The sequence below is a fragment of the Globicephala melas genome, chromosome 15 (genome assembly GCF_963455315.2).
Source record: "Globicephala melas chromosome 15, mGloMel1.2, whole genome shotgun sequence".
NCBI classification, from domain to species: domain Eukaryota; kingdom Metazoa; phylum Chordata; class Mammalia; order Artiodactyla; family Delphinidae; genus Globicephala; species Globicephala melas.
The window spans coordinates 84,867,604-84,893,260 of record NC_083328.1 but is presented as its reverse complement, the minus strand read 5'-3'; the positions used below and the strand labels follow the sequence as shown (position 1 = coordinate 84,893,260).

Sequence of the window (25,657 nt, the reverse complement as noted above, 5' to 3'; positions counted from 1 at the left end):
TGGCGTTAATTTCCCTAGTGTTTTTTAAATAAATTGCACATATTGGCTACTATTTTAAAGCTGTGAGACAAGTGTAATAACAAAATCTGGCGAAGATCAATGCCAGACCTGCACTAGCTTCAGCTGGGAAGACACACCCACTTCTCCGGGGGAGGAACGCCGATGACGACAATGACCCGTCACCTGATGAGGCGCGCACGCGCTTCGGGACCCGCGCGGACCTCGGGCCGTTCAGAGTGCGGCACGCAAACCCCGACGCGTAATCATACTAATGGTAAATCATGTTTCTGGCCGCTCTCGAAGGTGTTTCCGAACAGACGACAGCTGCCGATTTCCCCACTGCGCCCTGGTCACCCGTGTTTCTGAGCCAATGATGGCGGGTGTTGGGTGATAACGTGAATGTGGCCTCTATGCTCCTGATACACGTGTGCACGTTCTCCTACATAGGCACACGCATGTATGTACAGGCCAGACACATACAGACACACATGCACACACGCATGTGCATGTGCCTCTGTGCTATGTCTCATATACACATGCACGTGTGTACACGTGTGTGTGTGTGTGTGTTGTTTCTCTCTCTGTGTATGTAATGCGTCACAATTTTCTCAGAACCAACAGCCCGGCCCCAACAGGCTGTTCCTTACACACAGTTCAGCCCAAGTCAGAGGTCTTGTAACTGGTGGGGGTCGGAGGGGGTCCTGACGGCCGCGCTGGCCTTGGAGCCAGCAAGCTGCTCCCTGCAGGTTCGCAGGATGGCGAGCGCTGAGGGATCGCCTGGTCCTCTGATGGGACTCAGCCCAGCCCACCCCAGGGAGGAGCTGGTGCTCGACAAGCAGCGGCTGAGCGGGGCACGGTGTGCAGCGGGGGTGGCGGCCCCTGGGGACCCCTCGGAGCCCTGATCCCAGGAAGGGGCGGCAGACGGGCTTTTACAGGGGCGTCTTGAGGGGCCAGGACCGCTCAGGACACGCGTCTGCCCTGTTCCGCCGGCAGCGGGCCTTTCCCAAAAGGGGCAGAGGAAGGGCAGGGGCCGTGGCTCCCGGGTACAGATCACGCAGAGGCCAGGCGCTCATTTGTGAGGCCCTAAATCCGTCTGCTCCTTATCAGCTGTTATTTACAAAGCATTTCTCATCTCAGATGGCCTCTCCCACTGAGCCTTCATCCATCGGGCTTAGCAGCGGATCGTTCCGCTGACGATGCTCTGAAATGGTGACTTACTAGGGGAGGAGCCTCCCCAGGCTGGGCTCCGAGCGCCAGGCCTGGGGCCCGGGATGAGTCTTATCCTGCCTCTGGGCCTCCGTTTCCCGCCCCGGAGTTGGACAAGCTCTGCGCTTTGGGGGCAGCTGGGGCGTGGGCAGGAGGCTGGGGTACTTTCTGGAGCGTAGCTTCTTCACGTCACAACCTGGGGGGGTTCCGTGGTCTCGCTCCTGAGTGATACAGGTGAGCTACGGAGTCACTGCCCCAGCGGACTCGCACTTTGCAAAGACGAAACGCCACCCCGTGCCTGTGCGGTTGCTTGGGCTGGTCCCCCTCGAGGGGTGTGCACACCCGCTCTGTCTAGAGCACGTGGGGGTCTGGGAAGGCCAGGACGGGGGTCTAAGACCCTTCTAGGTCACCTCGTCTCTGGGCTTCGCGCTTCTCTCTCGGCAGGTTTTCAGGAACAGCCTCAGGCATAGGCATCTTCTCTCCAGGGACAAAGTGACAAAACCCCCATGCTCAGGAACACAGCTCAGTGAACTCAAGAGAAAAGGGGAGGAATGGAGACAAGGACCGTCTTCCACTCTCACGGGAAGGCCGAGGCCCCGGATTCACAGGCAAGCTGCACGACTGCCATCCTCCCGCAAAGTCATCATTTTCCACCTTCTCCTGGCACCAGCCCAAACCTGGAGCCCAGCAGTGACCCGCACACCCGCCTTCCCAAGGTGGCTTTTGTTTTTTATCTCCTCACCGGGCATATTATCTTATTTTCTTAAGCTCCCAGCAGCCCTGTGCCTGCCCGGGGCCTGCTCTCCTTGTAAGGAGCGTCGCTCTGTGTGTCTGACTATGAGAGTAATCAAGTGTGGCTTCTAGGTGAGGTCTTCAGGGACTCCCCGACATTAGGAAGAAGCTGGGTCACTTCCTTTCCATCATCGTTCACAAGTGAAAGATGAATAATGTAAAACCGACCTGGGGCAGGTTTTAAATTATCGCCTCTTTTTTTTTTTCTTTTTTTCAAAAAGGAAAAAAAAAGAGAGAGGAAAGTGTCAGGGGAGGACGACAGTCATATGCACCTCCTCCAATCTACATGCAGGAAGTTACAATCTGTCATCTTTTTCTATCACCCAACCACTCGCCTGGTAGGAACACAGACTTATGAAGAGCCAAGTATAAGCAAATAGGTGACTCACGAAACACTCAGAAGCGGCGCTGAGCAGGGAATATAAACAATGCAGACTGTCTTCAAGGCAGCAAGTCCCTTCCCAGCCATCATGGTTTGAGGAGGGTGACAGCTGCTTAGCAGCGAATAAGCGATATGTACTGCTCACCTCTCCTGGTGACGGGAGTGTAGGTGACGGGTCCCACTGCGAGACAGGCAGGGACCTGGGACCCGGGACCCTCTGCTGCAGGGCTTGCACCTGGATAGACGTCTCCTTGAGCAACAGATACAAAGAGACTATAAGGGACTGAAAAGAACTGCACCCACGGCGCAGTTGGGGCAAGTCTGAACAAGATACAAAGAGTCCAAAAACCCAACTGCCACTTCTGAAGAGCCGGGAGCAAAAGCATGGTCCTGCGCGTGCGCCCTGCACTCACCACCACCAAAGCCACCCCTCTGGCCCAAGCCCTGGACACACCCCTATCCTCACCCCATACACAGAACCCCACGGACGCCCGGCCACTTCTGCAGAGTGCGACGAGCTCCACTGTTCTCCAGAAGATGGCCCAGCAGAAGCCACTGCCCTCAAGAGGTGACGTGGATATGAAAACGGCTTCAACAGTCCCAGATCCCAGTGCGTTTCTAAGGAGCGCCTGGCAGCCCTGACCTTCGAAGATGGGGTCACAGATGACAGCCTGACCCCCCATGGGCCCTCCCACACAGCTGTTGGGTCCCATGCCGCCCTGCCTCAGCACTGTAAACTCCCCCCACTTTTGAGAAAATAGCATGAACACAAGTCCACCAATTCAACAAAAGCTACATTTATGGGGACACTTTCAAGTTAGCTCCCCGTGGGATGTGCCAACCAGGCGAGCTGACCGCCAGCGTCCACGAGGACACCTTCTCGATCAAGGGGCCTGGGGTCAGCTTTCCGGCCCCCCCTGCGATGGAATCATGGGCTTTCCTTACCCAGGGCAGTGCCTTCTCGGGAAGGTGCCCTGTGTGATCTTCTTTCCCTGACTGGCAGCGCGTGGACCCTGAATGCGGAGGCAGGGGATGGGCAGGCTGGAGGGAATTGTGGTTTTTAACTTCCCTGTTCTTCCCTGCTCTCTGGTCTCCAGACTGGGCCATGTGCCGAGGAGCAGTGCATCCAGCCCCTCTCTGGGCAGTGGGTGCGCAGCTCAGGGACAGGGGTCTGGGACCTGCACCTGCACTGAGCTTCCCGCGAGATGCAGGCAGGGGAGGCCCTCAGGATGGAGCCCTGATGAGGCCGGGCTGCTTCTCTTTCGCCACGAAGGTCAACCAGCCCGCGTGTCTCCCCGCACGAAGCAACACCGGGGCATCCACCCGGGACCCCTTTCCTTTCAACCAGCGTCCAGCGTCCAGCCCTGTAGGCTCCTGCACCTTCTTCCATGCAGAGTGACCAAGACCCACTCACAGAGTCTCACCTGACCCTCTCGGTGGCCCCGATGTTGGGGAAGGAGGTGGCTCGTCCCAGCCACGGAAACACGACCAATGTAGGGCCTGGGGCCCCTGGGTTACGAATTTCATGGGTCTGTACTCAAAATGGAACACTTGGGGAATGACATGCCACGTCTGCATTGTAGACTAACACTGCTTATGCTGGAACAAGGGTAGACGAGATTCATTCCCCAAATGTCAGTGTTGTTTACGACCCTCTCCCCTGTCTCTGATTCCCCAGCCTTCCTGTTTTCATTGCTTCCTTAGAGTTTTGGGTTAAACATGCTTCAATAAGGGAAATAGCATCCTTCCACTCCTCAACTCTCCCAAATGTCAAACCCAGTACTGATTTTCACTAAGGATAATTAGATTTCATTAAAAAAAAAAAGAGGCACCAAAATCTATACAGATTGTCCATTTCTCTCCCTTCGCTTCCCTTTCAATATACATTTGAAAAATGGTACTTTTTGTTTGCCTGCAAGCATGTATATTTAAAACATTTAACTAGGGTTCTGTCTGCAGCCTTCTGCCTGGTTTCCATGGTAGCTAAGGACCGACAGACTAAAACGGTATTTAACAAACACAAAATAAAACAACAGAAAGATATCTCCGTTCTGTAACAAACAGAGCATGGGAGCCATTCTAAACAAACATTTGCATGAGTTTGGTTCTGAAAAGGCACTTAGTGGATTTTTTTTTTACATCCACGACCCTATAGGGAAGAAAAATGCCGTATCTATGCCCCGTAAAGCACTACGGTATTTCTTACTTGCGATCTCGTCTAAGAAGGGGAGATTGTTTTGAAAATTCCCGTAGAAATCATACAAAGAAAGTTTTCCTGAATGAAATAGCATGATTATTTCTTGTGCATCTATATTTGGAAGGACAGTCTTAAGCAAACACTCCTGTACACGCTGCTTGCTGTGTGCGGGGCAGGGGGCAGGGAGTTCCGAACCCAGCCCCCTCCCGCCTGCTCACTCACGCCCGTGACAGCCCAGGAAGGCAGGGGCTGGCACGGTGCTCACTCACACCTGGGCAGAGGTCTGGGGACTGGCCCAGGCTCACGGGGCTGGGTTCGGAACTCAGGCTACTCCCTCGGCCCCGCCCTGCTCCTCGGCTTGGACGGGGGCGCCCTGACATGGAGGGGAGATGCTGCCTGTGCTTTGCGACCCTGGCGCCCAGTGCCCCCGTGTCCTAGGCAGATGGGCCAGGGACTCAGGGTGGGAGCAGCCCGGGGGGAACAGCTGAGACGCAGCTCTTTAGGCAACTTGCATCCGTCACCATCATCCCGAGGGAAGGCTTCACGTACTTCAGTAGTGTCAAAGCCACACTTCTTTTAACAGACGCTCAGAGCACACCCCTTGCCCTCTTCAGCCTTGTGTCCACCCAGAAATGAAGACACAAGACAATGCGCCCATCCGTGCAGCCCAGGGAGCAGGCAGGATGCAGGTGTAATGGATGGGAGCACAGCGGAGGACATGTTTGCTTTACGGGCCATGGTAAGGAAGTTGGCGGGATGCCCGAATGTTCAGACAAGTCTGCCCCACCGTGTGTGTGTGTGTGGTGTGTGTGTGTGGTGTGTGTGTGTGTGTGTGTGTGTGTGTGTGTGTCACCTCCACGAGCCCGGCCAGGCTGCTCGGCCATCCTCGCCCCCCTCCCCACCCCACACGGCAAGGACCCCCAGCGCCCGAGCAGTTCCGCCTGCCCCCAACTCCTCCCGCTGACACAAGCCAAGCTGTCTCCAGGCATCTCCTGCGAGTACCCTGGCTGGTAACTGGCTCTGGAGAATCCAGAAAATTATGTTTTGCTAGGAACAAAGTAAATGAAATTACTCTGTAGTTTACAGAAAAAAAATACAATCACAGTAAAAAAAAAAAAATTAAACTAGCAAGTTAGGCCAGAATGTATGACTTTTTCCTGGAGTTGTTTGCAGCGGGACCGAGTGGCATCACTCATATTGGTGTCAATTAGTGAGAAAAATGGTCAGTTTTGTTGGTGTGGGTGGTCCTGGAAGGCTTTGGTCAGGAGGAAGGTTAGCGTGTGACAGGCAGTGAGGGAGGGTCTCTCTCCTCTCCTTTTTGTACTCACATCACAGTGCTCGCTTTGCTGCAGGAGAGCACTGCTGGGGGCGGGACAGGTCCTGCAGAAGTGACGTGACATCACCCCCATAGGGACATGGGGGCAAAGTGGTGGATCTGGTGGGGTGGGCATGGCCTCGTGCTCTCTGAGGCTTTTGTTTTGTTTCAGGAAAAGGAGAAGCTGAGAGAGGGGAGATTCTAGGATCCAGGCAGGGGTACTGGGTGGCGGGACCTCCCAGGGCAGGGAGGGGACAGTGGCCAGAGCACAGCGCTGAGGGGTGATGGACCCCACGGGGTGGGAGACGGAGCTGGGCCGGCCCCTGGGGGCCTCCCTCCCACTTAGCAAACCAGCCCTGCAGAGACAAGCAGGAAGCAGGCTGAGTGCTGTGCTGGCCGACCCGGGGCTGCAGCAGAAGGAGCCACCCTCCCACCCGCTTTCAGCCCTCCCTGGGGTCCTGACACACCCTAAAATAGACTCAGAGCCTGACCAAGGGCCGCCTGGCCAGGGACCTGCCCGGCCACCTGCCCCCGCTTGCGATGCTCCCTCTGTGGGAAAGATGGCTTCTCTCATCTCGGGTCTCGACTCAGATGTCACCCTCCTGACCCCCAGGACACAGCGCAGCCTCTACCCTCTCCCGGCCCAGCCCCTCGCCAGCCACCCCACCCCGTGGCTGCTGCTCAGTGGTCAGGCCTGTCGCCGCCCTCGTGGGACCATTCCCGGTGATGCCGTTTGCATCTCAGAACATTACCAAGTGTCCGGCGGGGACATGCAAACCGTCTTCACTCACCCAGTGACCAAGGGAGCGACTTGGGATCTTTCTGACTCACGGGGCTCAGAGTCCTTCGAGCACGCCCGCCGCTCACTTGCCCCCTCGGGCTCTCGCTCCTTGGCCCACAGGAACGAGACAGGGCAGGATCGTGCGGTCCATTCCTCTCCCCTGGCCTGCGTGTCCGAGGCTTCCCTGCCTGGTAGTGGCCCCTCTTTCTCGTGCCCTTTGCTCCCCCGAGCCGTGGGAGTCAGTGAGCCACCCGTCATCTTCATTCCCTCGTCCCCCTCAAATCTCCGTGAGACGGTGCCCAGGCTGCAACACCGCTCCCCGCCACCCCCTGGGACAGGCCAAGGAAAGTGACCAATGACCGTGATGCTTTTCTCCCTGGGCTGTGGGACCCTGGGCACCTTTCCTCTGCAAAATGAAAGGTTGACCCCGACACTCGCTCAAGGCCGTCTGCAGCCTGAAACATAGACCGAGCTGGACCTCCTCCACCTGTGGACCCCAGGGTGGCTCTCCACAACTGCAGAAAACGCACCTTCCAGCAATTAGAAATCACTCACGCCTTCACGCTGGCAGAGTTAAACGCTGCAGTCTTCTGGGGAGCTCTGCGCATCCGCTGAGATCTACTACTGATCGCCTGTCGCCGGGGCGGGCCGCCGGGCTGTGGTCATGACCGCAGACTCTGGACAGGGACCAGCCTCCTTCCCGGCAGTTGTACGGTCTCTGCCGTGGAGAAGGAAACACCTGTTTCTCCCGCCATCCCCCAGGCAGTCAAGCCCGCGCCTGAAGCAGGCCTGCGTCGGCAGCACCATCTGAACTTGCAGGAGCGAGGAGCTCATCATCACTAACGCAGCTGCCACCCTCCGGGGGAAAAGAGGCGCGTAGACGGCTGTCTGCAAGCTCGCTGACCACACCGTTGTCTGTTTTCTGGGAGTTGCTGTTCCTCAGTCACATTGAGGCCGTCTTTTGGAAAAGCATAAAAGGACCGTCTTGCTCCTTTCTGAAGGTGTGCACTCTGTCACTCAGCTCCACCTAATGACCTTCAGGTGCCTTCCCAAGGTGACGCCTGGCGTGGAAAGCGCCACGCGCCCCCTTTGGTTAAAACCCCGAGTCGGCAGTGTAGGGGTTCAGGCGCGGGCACTAGCCCTCTGGCGCTCATGGAAAGCGGGTGATGCTGGGATGCAGGGTCGCTCATGGGCCAGACTTTCCTTAGGGGCTGCACCTCCAGGGGGTTGCAGGAATTGCTTCTCAACCAGGCCCTCTCCATTCCATTGTCTTGTAACCCACCTGGGCATCCATGATACCAAGATGGGCTCTGCCCACTCGCAGGGGGCAGACTGTGGGGATGGGGGTGATGGACCCCAGGGGCTTAAAGAATCGGGGTCTTGGCAAGACTTGTCCTTGCCGGTCCTGGAGACCCAAGCAGAGGCGAGGAGAGGACTTGAGGCATCAGGAACACTGGGTTGGATGCCCGGCTCCGGACTCACATCCCACCTTTGGGAGGCTGCCTTGGGTCTGTCGGCACAGCCCCAGGGTTGGGCGTCCACCTCAGCTGGAAGGCACTGGCCACACCCCTGGTGACTGAGTGTCCTGGTGTCACCGAATCAAAGCACCACAGACTGGGGCGCTTCCACAGTGGACGTTCATGTCTCAGTTCTGGAGGCCACAGGCCAAGACGCAGGCGTGGCGGGGCTGTCCCTCCCGAGGGCCAAGCAGATCTGGCCCAGCCCCTCTCCTAGATTCTGGTGGCTGCCGGCAGTCTTCCGGGTTCCTCGGCTCGTAGAAGCAGCACCTCGATCCCTGTCTTCATCTGCACACGAAGTTCTGTCCGTGAGCGTGTCTGCGTCCAAATTCCCCTCTTAATAAGTTCACTTGTCATGTTGGATTAGGGTCCGTCTGCCCTAGGGACCTCACCTGAACTAACCACATCTGAAAACCCAGTCCCATTCTGAGGTTCTGTGGGTTTGGACTTCAACACAGGAACTCTGGGGGGCAAAGTTCAGCCCATCCACCCGTGGAGGCCAAGACCCCAAGGAAAGAAGGCGCTTCAGCGTCTGGGCCTGGTCCGGCTGCTGGGTAACGCTCAGCTGAGTTTATCTTTCATAGATGCTGACACACTCTAAGACCCAATATTAGTTTCATAAACAACAGTTTCTTTCTTGCAAACTATACCCACAGGTCCCATCGACAATTCCAAGCGCTACCGCGGCGCTACCGCCGCCAGTCAGATGACAACGGCGCGAGGAACTTTATCTTCGGTATTTACTGTTGGGCTGGAATACTGCGCTCATTCCTCGGGGGCGATTCCCGTGGGAAATGCGTGACTTAATTAAATTTTCTAATTGAATTGCTGTCAGCTTTCCTGCCAGACTGCACACAAAAAAGTTCTTCCAGATTCCAGCCCTGCTTGTATTCCCCGCAAAAAGACCGCCTTTAAATTGTTGCTAAGAAAGGAAAGGAAAAGGGGAGAAGTTGCCAAATTTTTATGGTTCACCTAACTGGAAAGCTGTCAGTTTTGCTGGCTCCACAGTCGCTGGAATAACGGACAAGGGAGACTGCGCTTGACAGGACCTCGACACGGGAGAGGTGGAATTTATGGAACCGGGAAATTAGGGGGTCCCCTCGCGCCCTCCTCCAGGGATTGGCTTCAAGGCTCCTTTTGCTAAAAGCTTCTCGGGACTTTTAACACTGCAAATGGCTCCTTTGAAGGAGGCCCTTGTGTTTCTAGAAACTTCTGCTAACAGAACTCCCGCTGGCGACGTTCTTGTTGAACACCCCACCTTTCCAAACCCAGCCAGGAAGCCCTCTGCATGCATTAAAAAATGTTTGAAAATTGTGAATTATAAACAACATGCAGGAAAGTGCTTGAAACGTCAGTGAACAGACACACTAATGATCACAGAATGAACACCTGCCCCCAGGACCCCTCACGTCCCTCAGGCCCCCACCAGGGCCACCTCCTCTCGCCTCCCACAGCGGTCCCCTGCGTGGCTGTACACGCACTCTGAGCTGTCCACGTCTGGACTCACAGTCTGCACTTTCCTGCCTGGGTGCCCGCCCTCTTTCCCTCGATACGTGTCTGGGAGATTTACCCATCCTGCTGCTTTGTTCATTTGTGCTGCTATATAGCAATTCCCTGTATGAATCCACCACCAGGTACTTATCCAACGCAATGAGGATGAGCGTTTGGGTCCCTTTCAGGTTTATCGAATTCTGGTGCAGAGCTGACGGCACGGATGTGTGCACACTTCCGTTGGGCTTGTGCCTAAAACCAGCAGCGCGATACAAAATGCACATTTGCCCTTTGCCCTCTATTCCCGACACAGAGCTCTCAAAACCAATCCCTGCAGTGATGGGCTGACAGAAGTATTTTACCCAGAGCTCCTAGGCCCCTAGGAATTTCCTGGGCAAGAGAGCATCTTTTGTTCTAGTGAGGTGACTCTGGGTGGGCTCCTGGAGGGGGCTGGCCACCAGAAAGCCTAAAGCCATGATTAGAAGCTTGGAGCTCTCAGACCCACACCCCATCCTCTGGGGAGAGGGGAGGGGCTGGAGGTCGAGTTAATCGATCACGCCTACGTGACGAAACCCCCATAACAATCCCTAAACTCTGGGGTGTGGAGAGCTTCGAGGTTGGTGAACACGTCCACGTGCCAGGAGGGTGGTGCACCCCCTCGCCACAGGGATAGAAGCGCCTGCACTTGAGGTCCTTCCAGACTTCGCCCTAAGTAACTCTTCATCTGATGCTCCTCTGGTTCCTTCATAATATCCTTCATGGTAAACCAGGGATAGTAAGTGAGTGTTGCCCCGAGTTCCGTAACCCATCGTAGCAAATTACTGAACTGAGGTGGGGGTCGTGGGAACCGAGCCGGGCGGAAGCGAGTAACCTGGAGACCCACCACTTGTAACTGACGCCCGAAGGGGGGTGGGCTTTTGGGACTGAACCCTGAGCGTGCGGGGTCTGCGCTGACTCCGGGCTGCGAGTGTCAGAACTGAATGAAATTAGAGAACACCCAGTTGGTGTCCACGGAAAGTCAGAGAACTGGCTGGGGTGGAAAACCTACCCCTTTGGTGTCAGAAGTGTGAGAAGAGGAATGGTTTTCCTTTCAACCAGGCAAACGTATATTCAGCTTCCAATGAAAACGCCCGTTGTTGCTAGAGAGGCTGCACCATTGTGCACGCCCATGGAGAGCACGTGGTAACTCCAGGTTCTGCACCTTCTCACCAGTACTTGGTACCTCCAGTCTTTCTAAGGTTAGCCATCCTGGTGGATTTTCGCCTTTAATCTGCCTTGCCCTGCTGATCCACACACGGGCTCTTGTCTTTGGGGGACAGCCTGTGTTCTTTTTTCTTCTGTCATTAGGTTATCTGTCTTTCTGTAGTGATTTGAGGCTCTCTTTATATATTCTGGACGTGCCTCCTTTGTCAGACATTAAGGGTCACAAATATCCTCTCTCCAGCTCTGGCTTATCCTTTCACTTTCTTAAGTATGGGCTCTGATGAGTACATTCTTATTTGTAACCAGGTCCAGTCATCGACCTGCCCTGGATACCCCGTGCTTCGTGGGTTGTGTATAAGGAAGCTTTCCCCACACATCACTCCCTATAGTCTCTTCCATTTGGTTTGTCTTGAACACTTAGACTTACAGTCCACCTGGAACTGACCTGGGGTGTGGAGTGTGGTACAGAGTCACTTCACGTTTTCCCCTTAAGGGTACCCGACTGGCCCAGCATCACGTATTGAAGAGATAGTCCTTACCCACTATTCTAAGCAGGGCCTAGCAGGCTTTTTGTTAAAGGGTCAGAGAGTTAAATATTTTAGGCTTTGTAGGCCAAGAAGCAAAGTCGAGGATATTAATACAGGCACTTATACAACCATTTAAAAATACAGAAACCATTCTTAGCTTTCAGGCCATCAAAAGGCAGGTGGCAGGTCAGACGCGACCTGTGGGCTGAAGCTTTCTGGCCTTTGCCATCTGGTGCCACTCAAATCAAGTGTCGGCGCCGTGTGCATCTGACAAGGTTCATCCAGTCGTGTATGTGAAGTGGGTGAACTGTGGTGAATAAAAGTTAAACCTCCATGAAGACGATTTTTTAAAACATTAAGTATTTTTTCTGGGCTTGCTATTCTGTTCCACTTGTTTTGCTCTCAAACGACACCATTTAATTACTGTAGTTCAGTGGTTCTCCGATGGGGCGGTTTTGCCCCTGGGGAGCATTTGGCAATGACTGGAGACAGCTTTGGGTGCAAGCGGGGTTGCTGGGGCGCTGCTGGCATCTAGCGGGTGGGGGTCGGGGATGCTGCTGAACACCCCGCAGTGCACAGGGCGGCCCACGTTGGGCCCCACACGCCAGTAGCGGTGTGCTTTACTTGTAGTCTTGATGTCTGAAACACCAGGTCCTCGCATCTTTGTGTGCTTCTAGGTTATTCTTGGCCCCTTGTATTTCTATTTAAAAATTTAAAGTCAGCTCTTAACCCTTCTATAGACAAGCAAAGAAAAAACATGCTGGGATTTTTGTTGGGATTGTGTTGAATCTATGGAAACCTTTGGGTAGAACTGACACCCTCACAACTTTGAGTCTCTTATGTTATGAGCAGGGCACATCCCTCTATTTTTAAAGATCTTCTTTAAATGTTCTCAGTAATATGTAAGGGTCTTGAAAATTTTTTGTTAGGTTTATAATTTTTTTTTTTTTTTGCGGTACGCAGGCCTCTCACTGTTGTGGCCTCTCCCGTTGCGGAGCACAGGCTCCGGACGCGCAGGCTCAGCGGCCATGGCTCACGGGCCCAGCCACTCCGCGGCATGTGGGATCTTCCCGGACCAAGGCACGAACCTGCGTCCCCTGCATCGGCAGGCGGACTGTCAACCACTGCGCCACCAGGGAAGCCCTAACTATAATTTTTCATGCTATTGTAATTGGTATCTGGTTCAGATTTTATTTTCTAACTATTTACTCCTGGTCCGTAGAGGTGCAATTGCTTTATATCCAGCGCCTTTGCTAAACTAACATCATTCATTAATTCCAGTTACTTATCTACAGATTATTTCGGATTTTCTCCATTCACAATTATATAAGCTACACATAACGCTAGTTCTATTTATTCCTATTTCTTTTTCTTGCCTCACCTCACTGGCTTGAAGCTCTGGCGTGTAATGTAAGAGTGTCCTTGTCCTATTTCTGATGTCAAGGAAGGCTTCGAATATTCCGACTGTAGACTGAATGTTTGCTGTGGACACGCTTTGTGAGATTAAGAATGGTCTCTTCTTTTCCTAACTTGTTGAATATTTTCATCCTGAATGAAGTTAAATTTAACAGTCAGTATTCAGATGATCATGTGATGTTTACTCTTTATTCTGTGTTGACCTACTTGGAGTAACTTTTAAGTGTTAAAGCAAATCTCGCATTCTTGGAACAGACGAATGCGGCCATTATATATCCCACGTGAACATGGCTGAATTTGAGTGTGTTAATATTTTGCTTTGGCTTTTTCCCATCTACTTATGAGTGGACTGGCACGTAATGACCCTTTCTCTCACTGTTCTTTCAAGGTTCGTGCTGGCTTTGGGCAAGGTTCTTGCTGGTTTCAGCATGGTGCCCATTTGGTTGGGGAAGTGACCCCTCTTGTAAGATGAGTTTTAACTCCTTACAGCTTGGTTACAACTTACCAGTGGAGCCATCCTGGTGCGGGTATTTTTTTGTGATAAAAACTTGAATTAAAATTTTGTTCATAATAATAAAACAGTTCAGATTTTCCTTTCATGTTAGTTTTGGTAAATTTTATATTCTAGAATGTTATCCATTTCACGTATATTTTCAAATATATTGCTATAAATTGTACATAATGCCCGCAAATGACCTTTCTAATGTCTGTGCGATTGGTCACGACGTCCTCTTTCCATTCCAGATAGAGATTATTTGCAGGGTTTTTTTCTTACTGAGTCTACAGTTCAGTAGAGAACCAACTTTTGTCTTTGTTGATTCTATTATTTTCTGTTTCATTATCTTCTCCTTTGTGTGGAAACACAAAGTGTTTCATTTCCTGTTCTTTTTATAATCTCTTGAGATGAACGGTAACATCACTGATTTTCGGCCTTTTTATCTTCTAACGTACGTAGGTAAGCCTATGCGTTTCTATCTGGTGTGGCTTCAGCTACATCCAGCTAGTTTCATTACTCAGTTCAGAATATTCCCTCATTTCCACGTGATTTCTTTTCTACCCGAGGGTTAATAAGAAGGCACTTACTTAACTTCCAAATCTATGGGGATTTTTCAGTTATTTTCTTTGTTATCGATTTCTAGCTTAATTGCTCTGAGGTAAGAACACAAACTATGTTTGATTCTAAACTTTGGAAGCGTGTTGAATTTTGCTTGAAGGCTCAGCCTATGGCTAAATTTGGTAAAAGTTCTGAGTACACTTGAAAAGAATCTGTATTTAGCAGCGGTCGGTTTCTGTGTTTTATGTACATCTCACTAAGGTCAGACTTCTTAACTCTGTGCTCCAAATCTTCTATTTCCTTTCTGATATTTTGTCTGCTTGTTCTGTTACTTACTCAGAGATAGCTGTTAAAATTTACCATTGATTGTATACTTATTTATTTCTCCTTTTAGTTCTATCAATTTTTGCTCAAATATTTTGAAGTCATATTACAAGTGCACACAAATTTGATTCTTATAGTAACAGAGCCCTCGTCACCAACTTCCTTTTCATTAGTATTTGCATGGTATTTCCCTCCCTATGCTTTTACTTTCAACTTTCTCTATCCTTATACTTTTTTTTTCAACATCTTTATTGGAGTATAATTGCTTTACAATGGTGTGTTAGTTTCTGCTTTATAACAAAGTGAATCAGCTATACATAGACATATATCCCCATAGCTCTTCCCTCTTGTGTCTCCCTCCCTCCCACCCCTCTAGGTGGTCACAAAGCACAGAGCTGATCTCCCTGTGCTATGCAGCTGCTTCCCACGAGCTATCGGTTTTACATTTGGTAGTGTATATATGTCCACGCCACTCTCTCACTTTGTCCCAGCTTACCCTTCCCCCTCCCTGTGTCCTCAAGTCCATTCTCTAGTAGGTCTGCGTCTTTATTCCCATCCTGTCCCTAGGTTCTTCATGACCATTTTTTTTTTTAAGATTCCATATATGTGTTAGCATACGGTATTTGTTTTTTATCCTTATACTTTTTAGATGTACCTTTTGTAAGCTGCATATAGTTGGATTTTTTAAAATATAACCTGTCAATTTTCTTTTAATTATGAATGAATCTATTTTCAATTATTATAATTAATAATATATTTGTAAATCTACCATCCTACTCAAAGACAAATATCTCACCTATTCTATAATTTCACTTTTCTTTCCTTGCATTTTTTTGGATTGATAAGTTTTATTATTCTATTTTCCATCTATTATGTTAGAACTTAACCCTATGACTATTTTTTATTGTTTAAGAAGCATGTTTATTTGAAAATTCACATTGATTACCGGGGAAAATGACAAATTATGTTATTTAAGGGTGTTTTAAAAAATACTGCCTAAATATGAAGACTAAAAAGGTGACAATAAACAAGAAATACATCTAGAATGGAGGGAGAATTTAGCTGTCCCCTGCCCAGTGCTGTGTTACTAATACTAAATTATCCAGCTATAGCATAAGATCTTCATATACGGTAGTGTTAGAATTATATGAAAATTCCAAGAGAAATAAATATCTGTTTTTATAATAGATACACTTTTATCAATTTAGTGCTCATTTAGACACTATGTAGACTTTAGGTAACTCCTGAAGTTAAGATTTACTTTGGGACCTAGACTATGGTCAGTCGTGGTCAGTGTTTCATATGCACCTTAAAGTAAGGCATCCATCACTATGGCTCTTAATGATGTGTCTCATCCAAGTATAATATTAGTTTGATATTTCCATCGTCTTCCAGGACAACACAAGCATCCTAGATCCCTTTGACTCCATTTATCCTTTCTCAAAATCTATGCCATTCTTGTCATGAATTTGAGTCATCTTCTTTACATCCCACAAAACATCACCCTGTAATTATACACTGGTATTTTCCCATCTACTTAATCTTCTCATTCTTGGTTTTCTACTTCAAATCATCTTATTTTTGCCTGAAGAACACAACTTGTGACAGATTCTTTCAGTTTTTATTTGTTTAAAAATGTCTTTATTCACCTTCACTCCGTGAAGGACATTTTACTGAATAATAGAATTCTATTTTCTTTAGCACTTTAAAAAATACCATTCCATTGTCTTCTAACCTCCATAGTTCCTGTTGAGAAGTCAGTTTTACATCGAATTATTCCTCTTTCAAAGAAGCTCTGTCTTTTCTATTTGCTTCCAAGATTTTCTCCTTGACTTTTGCTTTCAACTATTTTACCTTAAAATGCCTAGTGTGGACTGTGTCCTCCCAAAATTCTTTTGTTGAAACCCTATCTCCCAATGGGATGATATTAGGAGGTGAGGCCTTTCGGGGGTGATTAGGATTAAGGGAGGTCATCAGGATGGAGTCTCCATAACAGGATTAGTGTCCTTACAGGAGTTGTGAGTGAGCTGGCCTCCTGTCTTTGCTCTCTGCCATGTGAGGATATAAGTCTGAAGGCAGCAATCTGGAAGAGGGCCCTCATGGGAACTTGACCCTATGCCACTCTGATTCAGACCTCCAGCCTCCAGAAGAGTGAGAAATGAATTTCTATTGTGTGTAAGCCCCCCAGTCCATGGTATTTTGCTATAGCCTATTGAATGGACTAAGCAAGTGTCTACGTGCAGTTTTCTTTATATTTATCCTGTTTAGAGTTCACAGGGCTTTTTGAATCTATGCCTGGATGTCTGTTGCCAGTTTTGGAATATTTTCTGCCGATATTTTTTCATATATTACTTTTGCTCCATTTTATCTCTCCCTCTCATATTCCAAACATACTCATGTTAGAACTTCTTACCATTTTCCCAATATCTCTTACTCTTTCCTTTGTGTTTTCTCTCTGGATATCTCCTTACACTTTGGCCTGAATATTTCTTCTGATGTTTTTTGCTTCATTAATCTTCTCTTCAGCTGTGTCTAATCTGCAGATAAATCTGTCCGTTGAGCTCTTAATTTTGTTTGTTATATTTTTCGGTCCTAAACTGCCCAATTAATTCTTCTTTAATCTTCCAATCCTTTGTCAAAATCTTGCATTTAATGTGCTCAAAGACAGTGAGCATAATTATGATAAAATCTGTGTCTGATAACTCTATTACCTGGAGCCCTGTGGGTCTTTGATTATCAGCTGCTCCTCCTCTTGATTTTTATTTACCTTGTTTTGTCCCTCCAGTCATTTTCAGTTGAGCGCTGGACATTGTATATAAAAGGAGATGTAATCTGAGGTCTGGTATATGATACCTTCCACTGGAGAAGAGTTACGTTTGCCTCTGGCAGGCGACCAAGGACACCAGCAATCTGGCATCACCTTAACCCATTTACACAGAGTGACATTATTCAAAGGTTGGCACTGGTCTCTGTAAGGGCACATCAACTGAGTGACCCGGTGTCCCACACAGACCCTCCTCCCTGTCCCCCTGGCACCACCCTGGTGAGGGCCCCGTGGCCATGATGAGCACGTGACGCAGAGGGCTGGGACCATGCCAACGACAGCAGTAAGAGCAACTCTGTTTTGCCTCTTTGGGGACAGGGCTCTCACAGAGCCTGCACCCTGCCTGACCTCACATAATCTCACATAATCCTCTCAACAACCCTTGGATAGGATGTAGGTAACACAGCTGTCCCATTTTCGAGAGCAGTAAACCTCAGAGAGGTTGTATGCTTGTCCTAGAACGTCAGCCAGTAAGCTGGAGAAGCCTTGATTCAAACTGACAATCCAGGCCAGCCAGGCTCCATTACAATGCCGGGCTCAGCTGTCCCTAGAAAGTCGTTTTTGCACTCCTTTCCAGAACATCGGTTCTCCCATGCAGCAAAGAGGTTGCAGTCACATGATTCTGTTTCCCCACCTGTAAAGTGGGGACAGTGGCAGCGCCCACTTCTGGAGATGTTGTGAGGATCAATGTGGACGCACTTAGGGCAGCGTCTAGGTGGGGTCCTAGAAAGTCAGGGCAGGGCTCTTTGGATTTGAAGAAGGAGGAAGCAGAGAGCCATCAGCAACGAAGGGGACATGAAATAAACAGGGAAGGACTGGGTCAGGTGGGCTGCAGAGACTCTGCCCACCACCTACAGGGTCATGTTTCACGTGCTCAGGGTGTAACCCCACAAAGTCAGCCCCAAGGATGCTCTGGGCCTGGGATGTGGGATCTGCAGATCGGGTGCTTCTCGGGCCTGCCTGCTGTGGGGTTGGAGGTGCACGTGTCCTAAGGACTAACTGCAGTCACGCTTTCTGGAGGATTCGGGGATTAACTGCATCAGAAATGCTTCATTAACATGCCTGACAAAAGGTGTCATTATTTTTATCTTCTTTTTACTTTTTTAAAGATTTTTTTTTGATGTGGACCATCCTCAGAGTCTTTACTGAATTTGTTACAGTATTGCTTCTGTATTATGTCTTGGTCTCTTGGCCGCGAGGCATGTGGGATCCTAGCTCCCCAACCAGGGATCAAACCCACACCCCCTGCGTTGAAAGGCAAAGTCTCAAGCACTGGACCGCCAGGGAAGTCCCTATATTTTTAATTAATGCCTTTTATCTGAGGCCATCCACGGGCGTTAGGGAGCCCTACTCCTTGCCCACAAGGCGCAGTTTTTGCATCACAGTCAGGGATGTAAGCCTTCCCACTGCTGTCCCTGGCCTGGCTGCCGACAGGGAGGGGCCCCTGCGTGGGCCACGCTGCCCTCTCACCAGGGTGTGATTTGTCATGGCCATTCGGGAAGGAATGGAAAACCACATCCATCTGTCTGAGGGTTTTCAACGTCCCCAAGGTGAGGCTCACGATCTGGGGGGCGCCCGTTAGAAGCGCGTTTCAACACCTGGTTCAGCACACCCGCGAGGGCGCTCAGGACGTCCTTCCCGACGGGGTCACTCACCACCAAGATAAGGCTATCCACCGAGTCACCACTTTCCCTTTTCTCACCAAAACCACCTCTATGTTGTTTAACAAGACACATGAAACACAGCCCCTGTTTACCAAAGTGGGTTCCTCGGAACACCTGCCTTGTAAGATGTCCCATTAAGAAGGTTCCTTGGTCAAACAGGTTTGGGGAAACTTGCAGACTGTCTCCCACTGAGGTTCACTGAGCCCTTTAGTCCTGTGAGGTTCTGGGCAAATTTGCAGAAAGGGATCTGGTCAACTTGGTCTAACCCTCTACTTCCCTCGAACCCTTTTCCGAGGGAATACCCACAAACGCTGTCCCCGATGGCCTGTCCTGCTTTAACCGGTGTGTTTCTTTTGCTGGTGAACCGCACACACATCATAACACTGATGACCTGAGGCCTCCTGTTGACTGTAAGGGTGTCTCCCTCCCCACGGGTCCACCCTTCATGTAGGTGGACGTGTGTAGCTGGACCCGTCATGCAGGTCAGCTGGGCAGCAACTTCTCTGCTGACCGGGGAGCCCTCACGCGGAGGCCAACGCAGCTGCCGAAACACGGGATGGGCAGAGGTAAGCAGACCTGGTCCCCCTCAGGCACGGGAAACCTAATGTGGGGATTTCTGGGGGCTGAGGGGTCTGGTCCTGGATTCCTGGGGCCTGTGGGGCTGAGAGGCCTTTCAGGACCAGGGGAAGTGAATTCACCCCTCCTGTCCGGTCAACAGGGCCACGCAACCGAGTCAGAGGTGAAGCTGGAGGGAGGGCTGCGGAGGCCGGTGACAGTGGCTGGTGTGTGTCTACGTGAAGGGTGCCATCCCTCCCCCTCCCTCCCCCTCCCCCTCCCCCTCCTTCCCCCTCCCCCTCCTCCCCCTCCCCATTTCCCTCTCTCTGAATCAGTCTCACGCCAGCTACTCTGGCCACCTCGCAAGGCCAGCCACGTGGCCTCTGTCTTACTTCTTGTCCCTCTGGGTCTTGGGAGCCTCTGGGGCTGGTGGGCTACAAGCCTCAGGCAGGAGAGGTGCCCGGTGAGAAGCGGGGCTGTGGGGCCCTTGTCCGAAAAAGGGTGCTGACAGCTGTGCACTACACTCAGCGGGGGTGGAGCCTGTGGGCAGCCCTGTCTGGGAAGGTGGGAGGTCAGGGGTCCCCCTCCCAGCCCACGCCGCCCACTCAAGTGTCAGCCTCTGCAGAGGTTCTGCTCGGTGACCTGAAGGAGGAAGGACCCCTACCCAGCCTCCCCGCCCCCCCGCATGTAGTCACACCTTACCTTGTGTCCGGACCGCGTGGGTGAGGTCTGGGCCACCAGCAGCCGTACCGCGGCGTCCCAGCGCTCGGCCGTCTGGCGGTCCCACGCGGTCACGGTGAAGGCCACCTGCTCGGAGGGGATCTGCAGCTCCCGGGTGGCGAAGACCGTCCCGTCAGCCCCGACTTTGAAGTCCATGCTGTCGGTCTCATAGTGTGTCCCCTTGGTCCCCAGGCAGCTGCTGAACTTGACTGCAAGAGGAGGGGGAGAAGGTCAGGGCGCTGGGGACCAGCCTGGCGGGCAGGCGCCCACTCACAGCTTATTTCCAGCAGCGGGTCCTTGGTCTCTAATGAGCTTCGAGAAAGCGGTGATTTAATTGACTTTTCGACCTTCAGGTACTGGGTTTTATCTCTACCCCGTAGGGAATTAGCTGAGGCCTTAGGAAAAGGAACATCGACCCCAAGCAATGAATGCACGTTCATTCGCTCTGAAACACAGCTGTTCTCACTCCTGCAAACGCGTCTCCCCGTCACTATCAACTTTGGGTTCACCCTGAGTCTGAGCCCTGCGGGGGGAGGAGTTTCTTTACCCTCAACCAATTCCCTGGTGACCTTGGGGCAGCCGAGAGCTTTCTCGGTGACTTGGAAGCAGGCGTGGAAGGCGGATGGTCTACTGCCGTTGCAGGGCAGGCACGTTGCTGTGCTTCCCAAACAGTAATTAGGCAGTGAACTGTCAGCCCCCCCCAGTGACTCCATCACCTGGACCGTTGGTAAACCCCCTGCAAGAAAAGGCATCTCGGAAGCCGCCCATTCACCGGCATCACATCAGTGCCTTTTTCACACGTGTGCTCTCGCAGCTGCCACCTAATGTGGTAAATTACGAGGCGCCAACAGCCATGTCACATTCTGCTGATACAAGCGACGGATGAAGTTACCTGGTGTTTATAGAAGTGTGGGTATCTCCCAATCACGGTGGGACGATTGGTGTTTTTAAGCAATTTCACTGGCATGAAATTACAGCTTACATGATTTAATTACTATTTATTCGAGAAACGAAAAGGAGCTCCTCACTGTTAGGTTTGATAAGTGTTTGCCTCTGCGTTCACCTTTTATTGTTGGCTGCCTTGAAATAATAAGTAACAGAACGTTCCCTTGTTTCAGCTCCTTCACTTCAGACTCTCCCCAGTCCCCAGCAATCCCCACGTGTTGGTTTAATATAAAAATGTCTTTAAATTGAGGAAACTAGACATTTCCGTGTGTGTACAGACTCCAGAGCTCGCAGACAGGGGTCCTCGGGTGGTTGAGGGCAGCCAAGGTGAGGAGTGCGCTGTGGCTCCAGGGAAATGCCCCCCTAGTGGGGGGATAATCACATTCTTTTTCCAGTGACAGGAAAATTCCAAACTGCCTTTGTAGTCCTGTCCTCCCCGTCGGTAAACAAATTAAAATCAGCAAAAAACTGAGTGGATCAATTATTTCTGATGCCCGACTGTCGTGGACAAAGATAAAAATGACAGTCCTATGATTGCCGGGAGATTAGCCCAAAGTACATGAATAAGCCCTTTGTTCTCTGAAAGAAGATTTCCAATAACATGAATGGGATTGGACGGTAGTGGGAGGGTCTGAGTTTCTCCAGGATTAAGTGATGGTGTCGTTGTATTTTTTAAAAAAACAGGCGCACAGCTTTGGTGGCATTTGAGGGAAGTGTGGACATTGCTGTCAGAGAAAAAAATCACCCTCATAGGAGCTGCCCCAACAGGAAGGTCGGAGCACCGTCCACAGGAGCCTGGGACCTTGCAGGGCACAGGCGTCCTCAGTGGACGGGAGCCCGCAGGACATTAAAGGTGGCACCACCAGACGTGACCTGTGATGATAAAGTTGGGCCTCTCCTCGCAGCTGCTCTTAACATCTTTCCAGCCTGGGTCTGACGCGGGCCCTCCACGCGAGGAGGCATGGGGGCCTTGGGACAACGTGGAACCCAGCCTCCAGCTTCAGTGTGACTGAGGCTTGGCTGATGGCTCAACCCAACAGGTTGGTTTCACCATCACGTCTGAGACTCCGAGCCCTCGTCAGTGAGGAAGCAGGAGCTGGAAGGTGCCTGCGGGGAGATGGGGGCCGTTCCGAGTGCCCGCGGTGCTGGGGTGCCAGCTTTCCAGAAGGAAGGGAGTTCAAAACAGTGCCTTCCTGTGCGCGCCTGGGCTGTGTCTCTCTTTCAAAGGGAAAGATCAGGAAGGTTTGTTCTTCTGAGACACCAGGGGCGTTCACGGCGCTTCAGCTCTGAACAAATGAACTCCCGTTTGAAACCCTGAGGAACGTGGGTTTAAATTTCTCAACATGCAAACACTGCTCAGGTTACAAACACGACGTCTTGCCATAAAAATGGGAAGTGATGCAAGAGGGAGAAGATATGGGGATATATGTATACATATAGCTGATTCACTTTGTTGTACAAAAGAAACACACCATTGAAAAGCAATTATACTCCAATAAAGATGTTAAAAAAAAAAAAGGGAAGCGAGCACTTGAGGGGCAGACTCTCCAGAGACGCGTCTGAGGTCTTGGGGCAGGAACGGTTCCTGTCACCCAGAAGCCCATTTGCCTTTTTCTGGTGAATTGCCCCAAGGCAGTTTCCCTCTTCGCTTTGGCCACCAGGAAGCTCAGAGGCAACGTGGTAGCTGGGACCTAGCAGTGCTGAGGCATTTACCAACCTTAGCACTTTCTGCCCAATTTTCTATCTTTGTTTCCTCTGCAACCCACTTTCCTCCTCTTGCTTCCTTTTTATTTCTGGAGTCTGCCTCTATCTCTGCAGGTTAAACGTCATCCTCTTTTACGGGCAAGGGTGCTGCCAGGCCGTCGCATGCTCACAAGCTCCTGTGCGGGCCAGGCCGGGTGCTGTGGTCCCAGCATGAGGGTCCGAGAAGGTCTTCCACACTTCGTGGGGAGAAAATGCCTGCCTGGATGTGCAGGCCCCGGGCTTACAACCTCCTTCAGGCTCCACCAGAGGAGATCTGCTTGGAGGGAGACAGAACCTCCTTCCCTCCGAGGCTGGGATGTGGGGCCTACCGGGCGCTCGTCACCCACCACCCAGCCCTGCTGTGCGTCTCTGCGGCTTGCTAACTACTTCCACTAGTTTTAAAAAAACGTGACAAGAGATGGGAGGACTCCCGAGAGAAAGCAGGTCCAGTTGGTTAAACACACACAGTCACAGCCCCCGCTGCCTCGTCCCCTCGGAGGGGTGGCGGCCGTGGCTCCTGGGCAGCCAGCGCCGGGGGGAGGCCGGCTGGGCCCTGGGGGCAGGACTCAGCACACCTGCCTGAGGGCGGGGTCCCGGGAGGGTGGGGAGGTGTATGCACTGATGCCTGCCGAGGAGGAGGGCAAGCGTGAGCTCCGGGCGCAGGTGTGCGCTGCAGCCACGCCCACACCGGCAGGCCCCTTCGGGATGGGGCTGGGACGCCAGCTGTGTGACCCGGCCAGCAGTGGCCTCTCTGAGCACAGGCCTCTGGGAGCAGCAGCAAAGGACGGACGGGGCCAGCGCAGCGTAGAGGCTGGATGAACACAACTTGTCTTGCGCTCCGGCCAGTACCCATGTCACCCACCTGAGGAGACAGGGAGCAGAGCACTGGGCCAAGGTCACACGAGGCTGTTCACCCCACAAACATTTATGGGCCCCCTGGTGCCTGGCTCTGGGGATCTACCTAGGAACACACAGCGGAGGCTCCGGGTGGGAGGCGACTGGGAAATGGCAGCGCAGATGGTGGACTGGCACAGGCTTGTACGGGGTCACCAAGAGGGCCGGCCCAAGGGATGGGGAGGGGAGCCCTGCGGGATGTGTGGGGTCAGCCAGCACTTGGCATTCTGACCCTCTCGCACGACTGGGGGCTGGCTCCCCCTCCCCAGCCCAGGCCTGGCCCCCAGCGCCCGCCTCTCCCTTTGGACAGGACGGATTCCGGTTCCAAGCCCTGTTCATCCCGAGAAGCCGTCCAGAGAAGAACGGATCCCCGCCCGCGTCTGCGCTGCTCCCGAAATGTGACTCGACGCTGCAAAGGCCCAGCATTTAGAGCGGCAACAGCACCGTCCATGGCTATGCGAGAAGCACACGTGAGAGACCAACGCCCAGGAACGCGTCCAGCAGGACACGGTGGGAAGGCCATGAACTATGTGCAGGACTCCGTCTTCCAGGGGGCCTCCCCCCTCCCCCCTCGCCGTGAAATCGGGAAGCAGTGTTGAGGCTGATCGGCAGCCTGGGCTGGCTGGCCTCGGGCTGGGGCGCTGCCCATCCAGATGAAGGGCAGGGGCGCACCTGGCTGGCCATCTGTCATCGAGATGCATTTTCCTTCGCGCTGCGTAAATGTTAGTCTCTGTCTGTCATCCTGGTGTCCCTGCTGACACGTCCCCTGAGGGCCCACTGAGTTATTGCTGGAACCCCCGTGGCCTCCCCTGCCCCAGGGCTGCCCCCCGATTCTTCCCCTGGTGGAACCCCTTGCCCTGTGGTGAAGGCAGCTGCACACGCAGAGCTCCCGGGGCACCAACATCCATCCATTCGTGTTGATTTATGGACACAACAGTCAGCAAAAAGCACAGTGACCGTCAGATGGACTCAGAGTGGGAGTGAGTTGTCACACTGCGGATGCGCCTCCCAGGGGCTGGCGGGGGGCAGGGGGCTCTGCGTGAAGGAAGGAGGCCGGTTTTGAGAGAGCCTGACCCAGATGTGCGGCGGGAGGGCCTCCCGAGGATGAGGTCCTGGTGCTTCTGCTGAGCACCGAGGGATGCAAGAGGAGAGCTTGGGCAGGGGAGAGCTTTCAAGGCCACACGGCAGCACGTGCAAAGGTCCTGAGCAGAGGGAGTGTGGGGTGTCAAGGACTCAGAGCCAGTGTGACGGGAACCAGGCTGCTGGGGTGAACAAGAGTCAAAACAAGCGCACAGGAAGGTCCTCAGCCAGTGGGATGACCTGCAGACTCCAAGAGATGGGCAGGGCTAGGGAACTCCCCGCCATGAGGGAAGGGCCTCCGTGTCACTCCAGGGGTTTCTAGGAAGGTCCAGCAGCCTGTGGCGCTGAGGAGGCGTCCTGAGCGGATGTGACGGCCTCCCTTTGGGGCCAATGTTAAGAGAAGGTCATAGCCTTTTCCAGCCATAAAAACACCCAGTGAACTGAGTTAGGGGTCCACCGGTGTGACTTCAGAATTACGTCCTCCAAATTTAGCTACAGTGGATCACAGGACTCCTGCACACACTTCTGCTTGGGAGAGAGAAATTCAAGAGCCAGGAAAAGAAGGGGAAAAGGAAGAAAAAGAGAGCAAGGAATCCAGGGCGGGTCCTCAACCAGGTGATTCAGCCACCCGCCCAGCAACGATGCATCCCCAGGGAGACGGCGCAGGGAGACCCTGCGGGGGAGGGGGAGAGGAGACAAGTCCAGCAGTGCCGGCAAAACCTCAGGACATGCAGCCACCCCGAACTGGTCCTGGGGCCCCCGAGGGAGCCTCCCGTGGGTCATCTGCCGGGCGCGGCTGCGTCCCTGTGGGTGTCTCCCTTTATCCCCCGAGGGTGCTGTCTGCTGACTGTGGGGCCTCCTGGTGGCCGTCACCACCGCCCTTGCCCATCCGGGAGGGCTGGTACTGCAGCCAGCGTAGACAGGTGCAGCTGGGTGGCGGCCGGGGGCTGGCGAGTGACTGCTCATGGGCACGGGGTCTCCTTTGGGGTGACAAGAAGTTCTGGAACCAGAGGGAGCTGACGGCTGC

At 52.3% G+C, this 25,657-nt stretch overlaps 1 protein-coding gene across 4 annotated transcripts in view; it reads right to left on the bottom strand.

Annotated features, from left to right (window-relative positions):
- The window catches only part of CDH4 (cadherin 4), a 548,956-nt gene that overhangs the window by 134,385 nt on the left and 388,914 nt on the right, over window positions 1–25,657 (bottom strand). For 3 of the 4 annotated variants that reach the window (XM_060284119.1, XM_060284122.1, XM_060284121.1), the window contains 2 exons: window positions 19,951–20,177; window positions 2,526–2,630 (listed from right to left, as the gene is read on the bottom strand). In XM_060284119.1, coding sequence (XP_060140102.1) covers window positions 2,526–2,630; window positions 19,951–20,177 — 332 coding nt within the window. The remainder of the gene's footprint in view (window positions 1–2,525; window positions 2,631–19,950; window positions 20,178–25,657) is intronic. The other variant, XM_060284120.1, reaches the window with a different exon arrangement.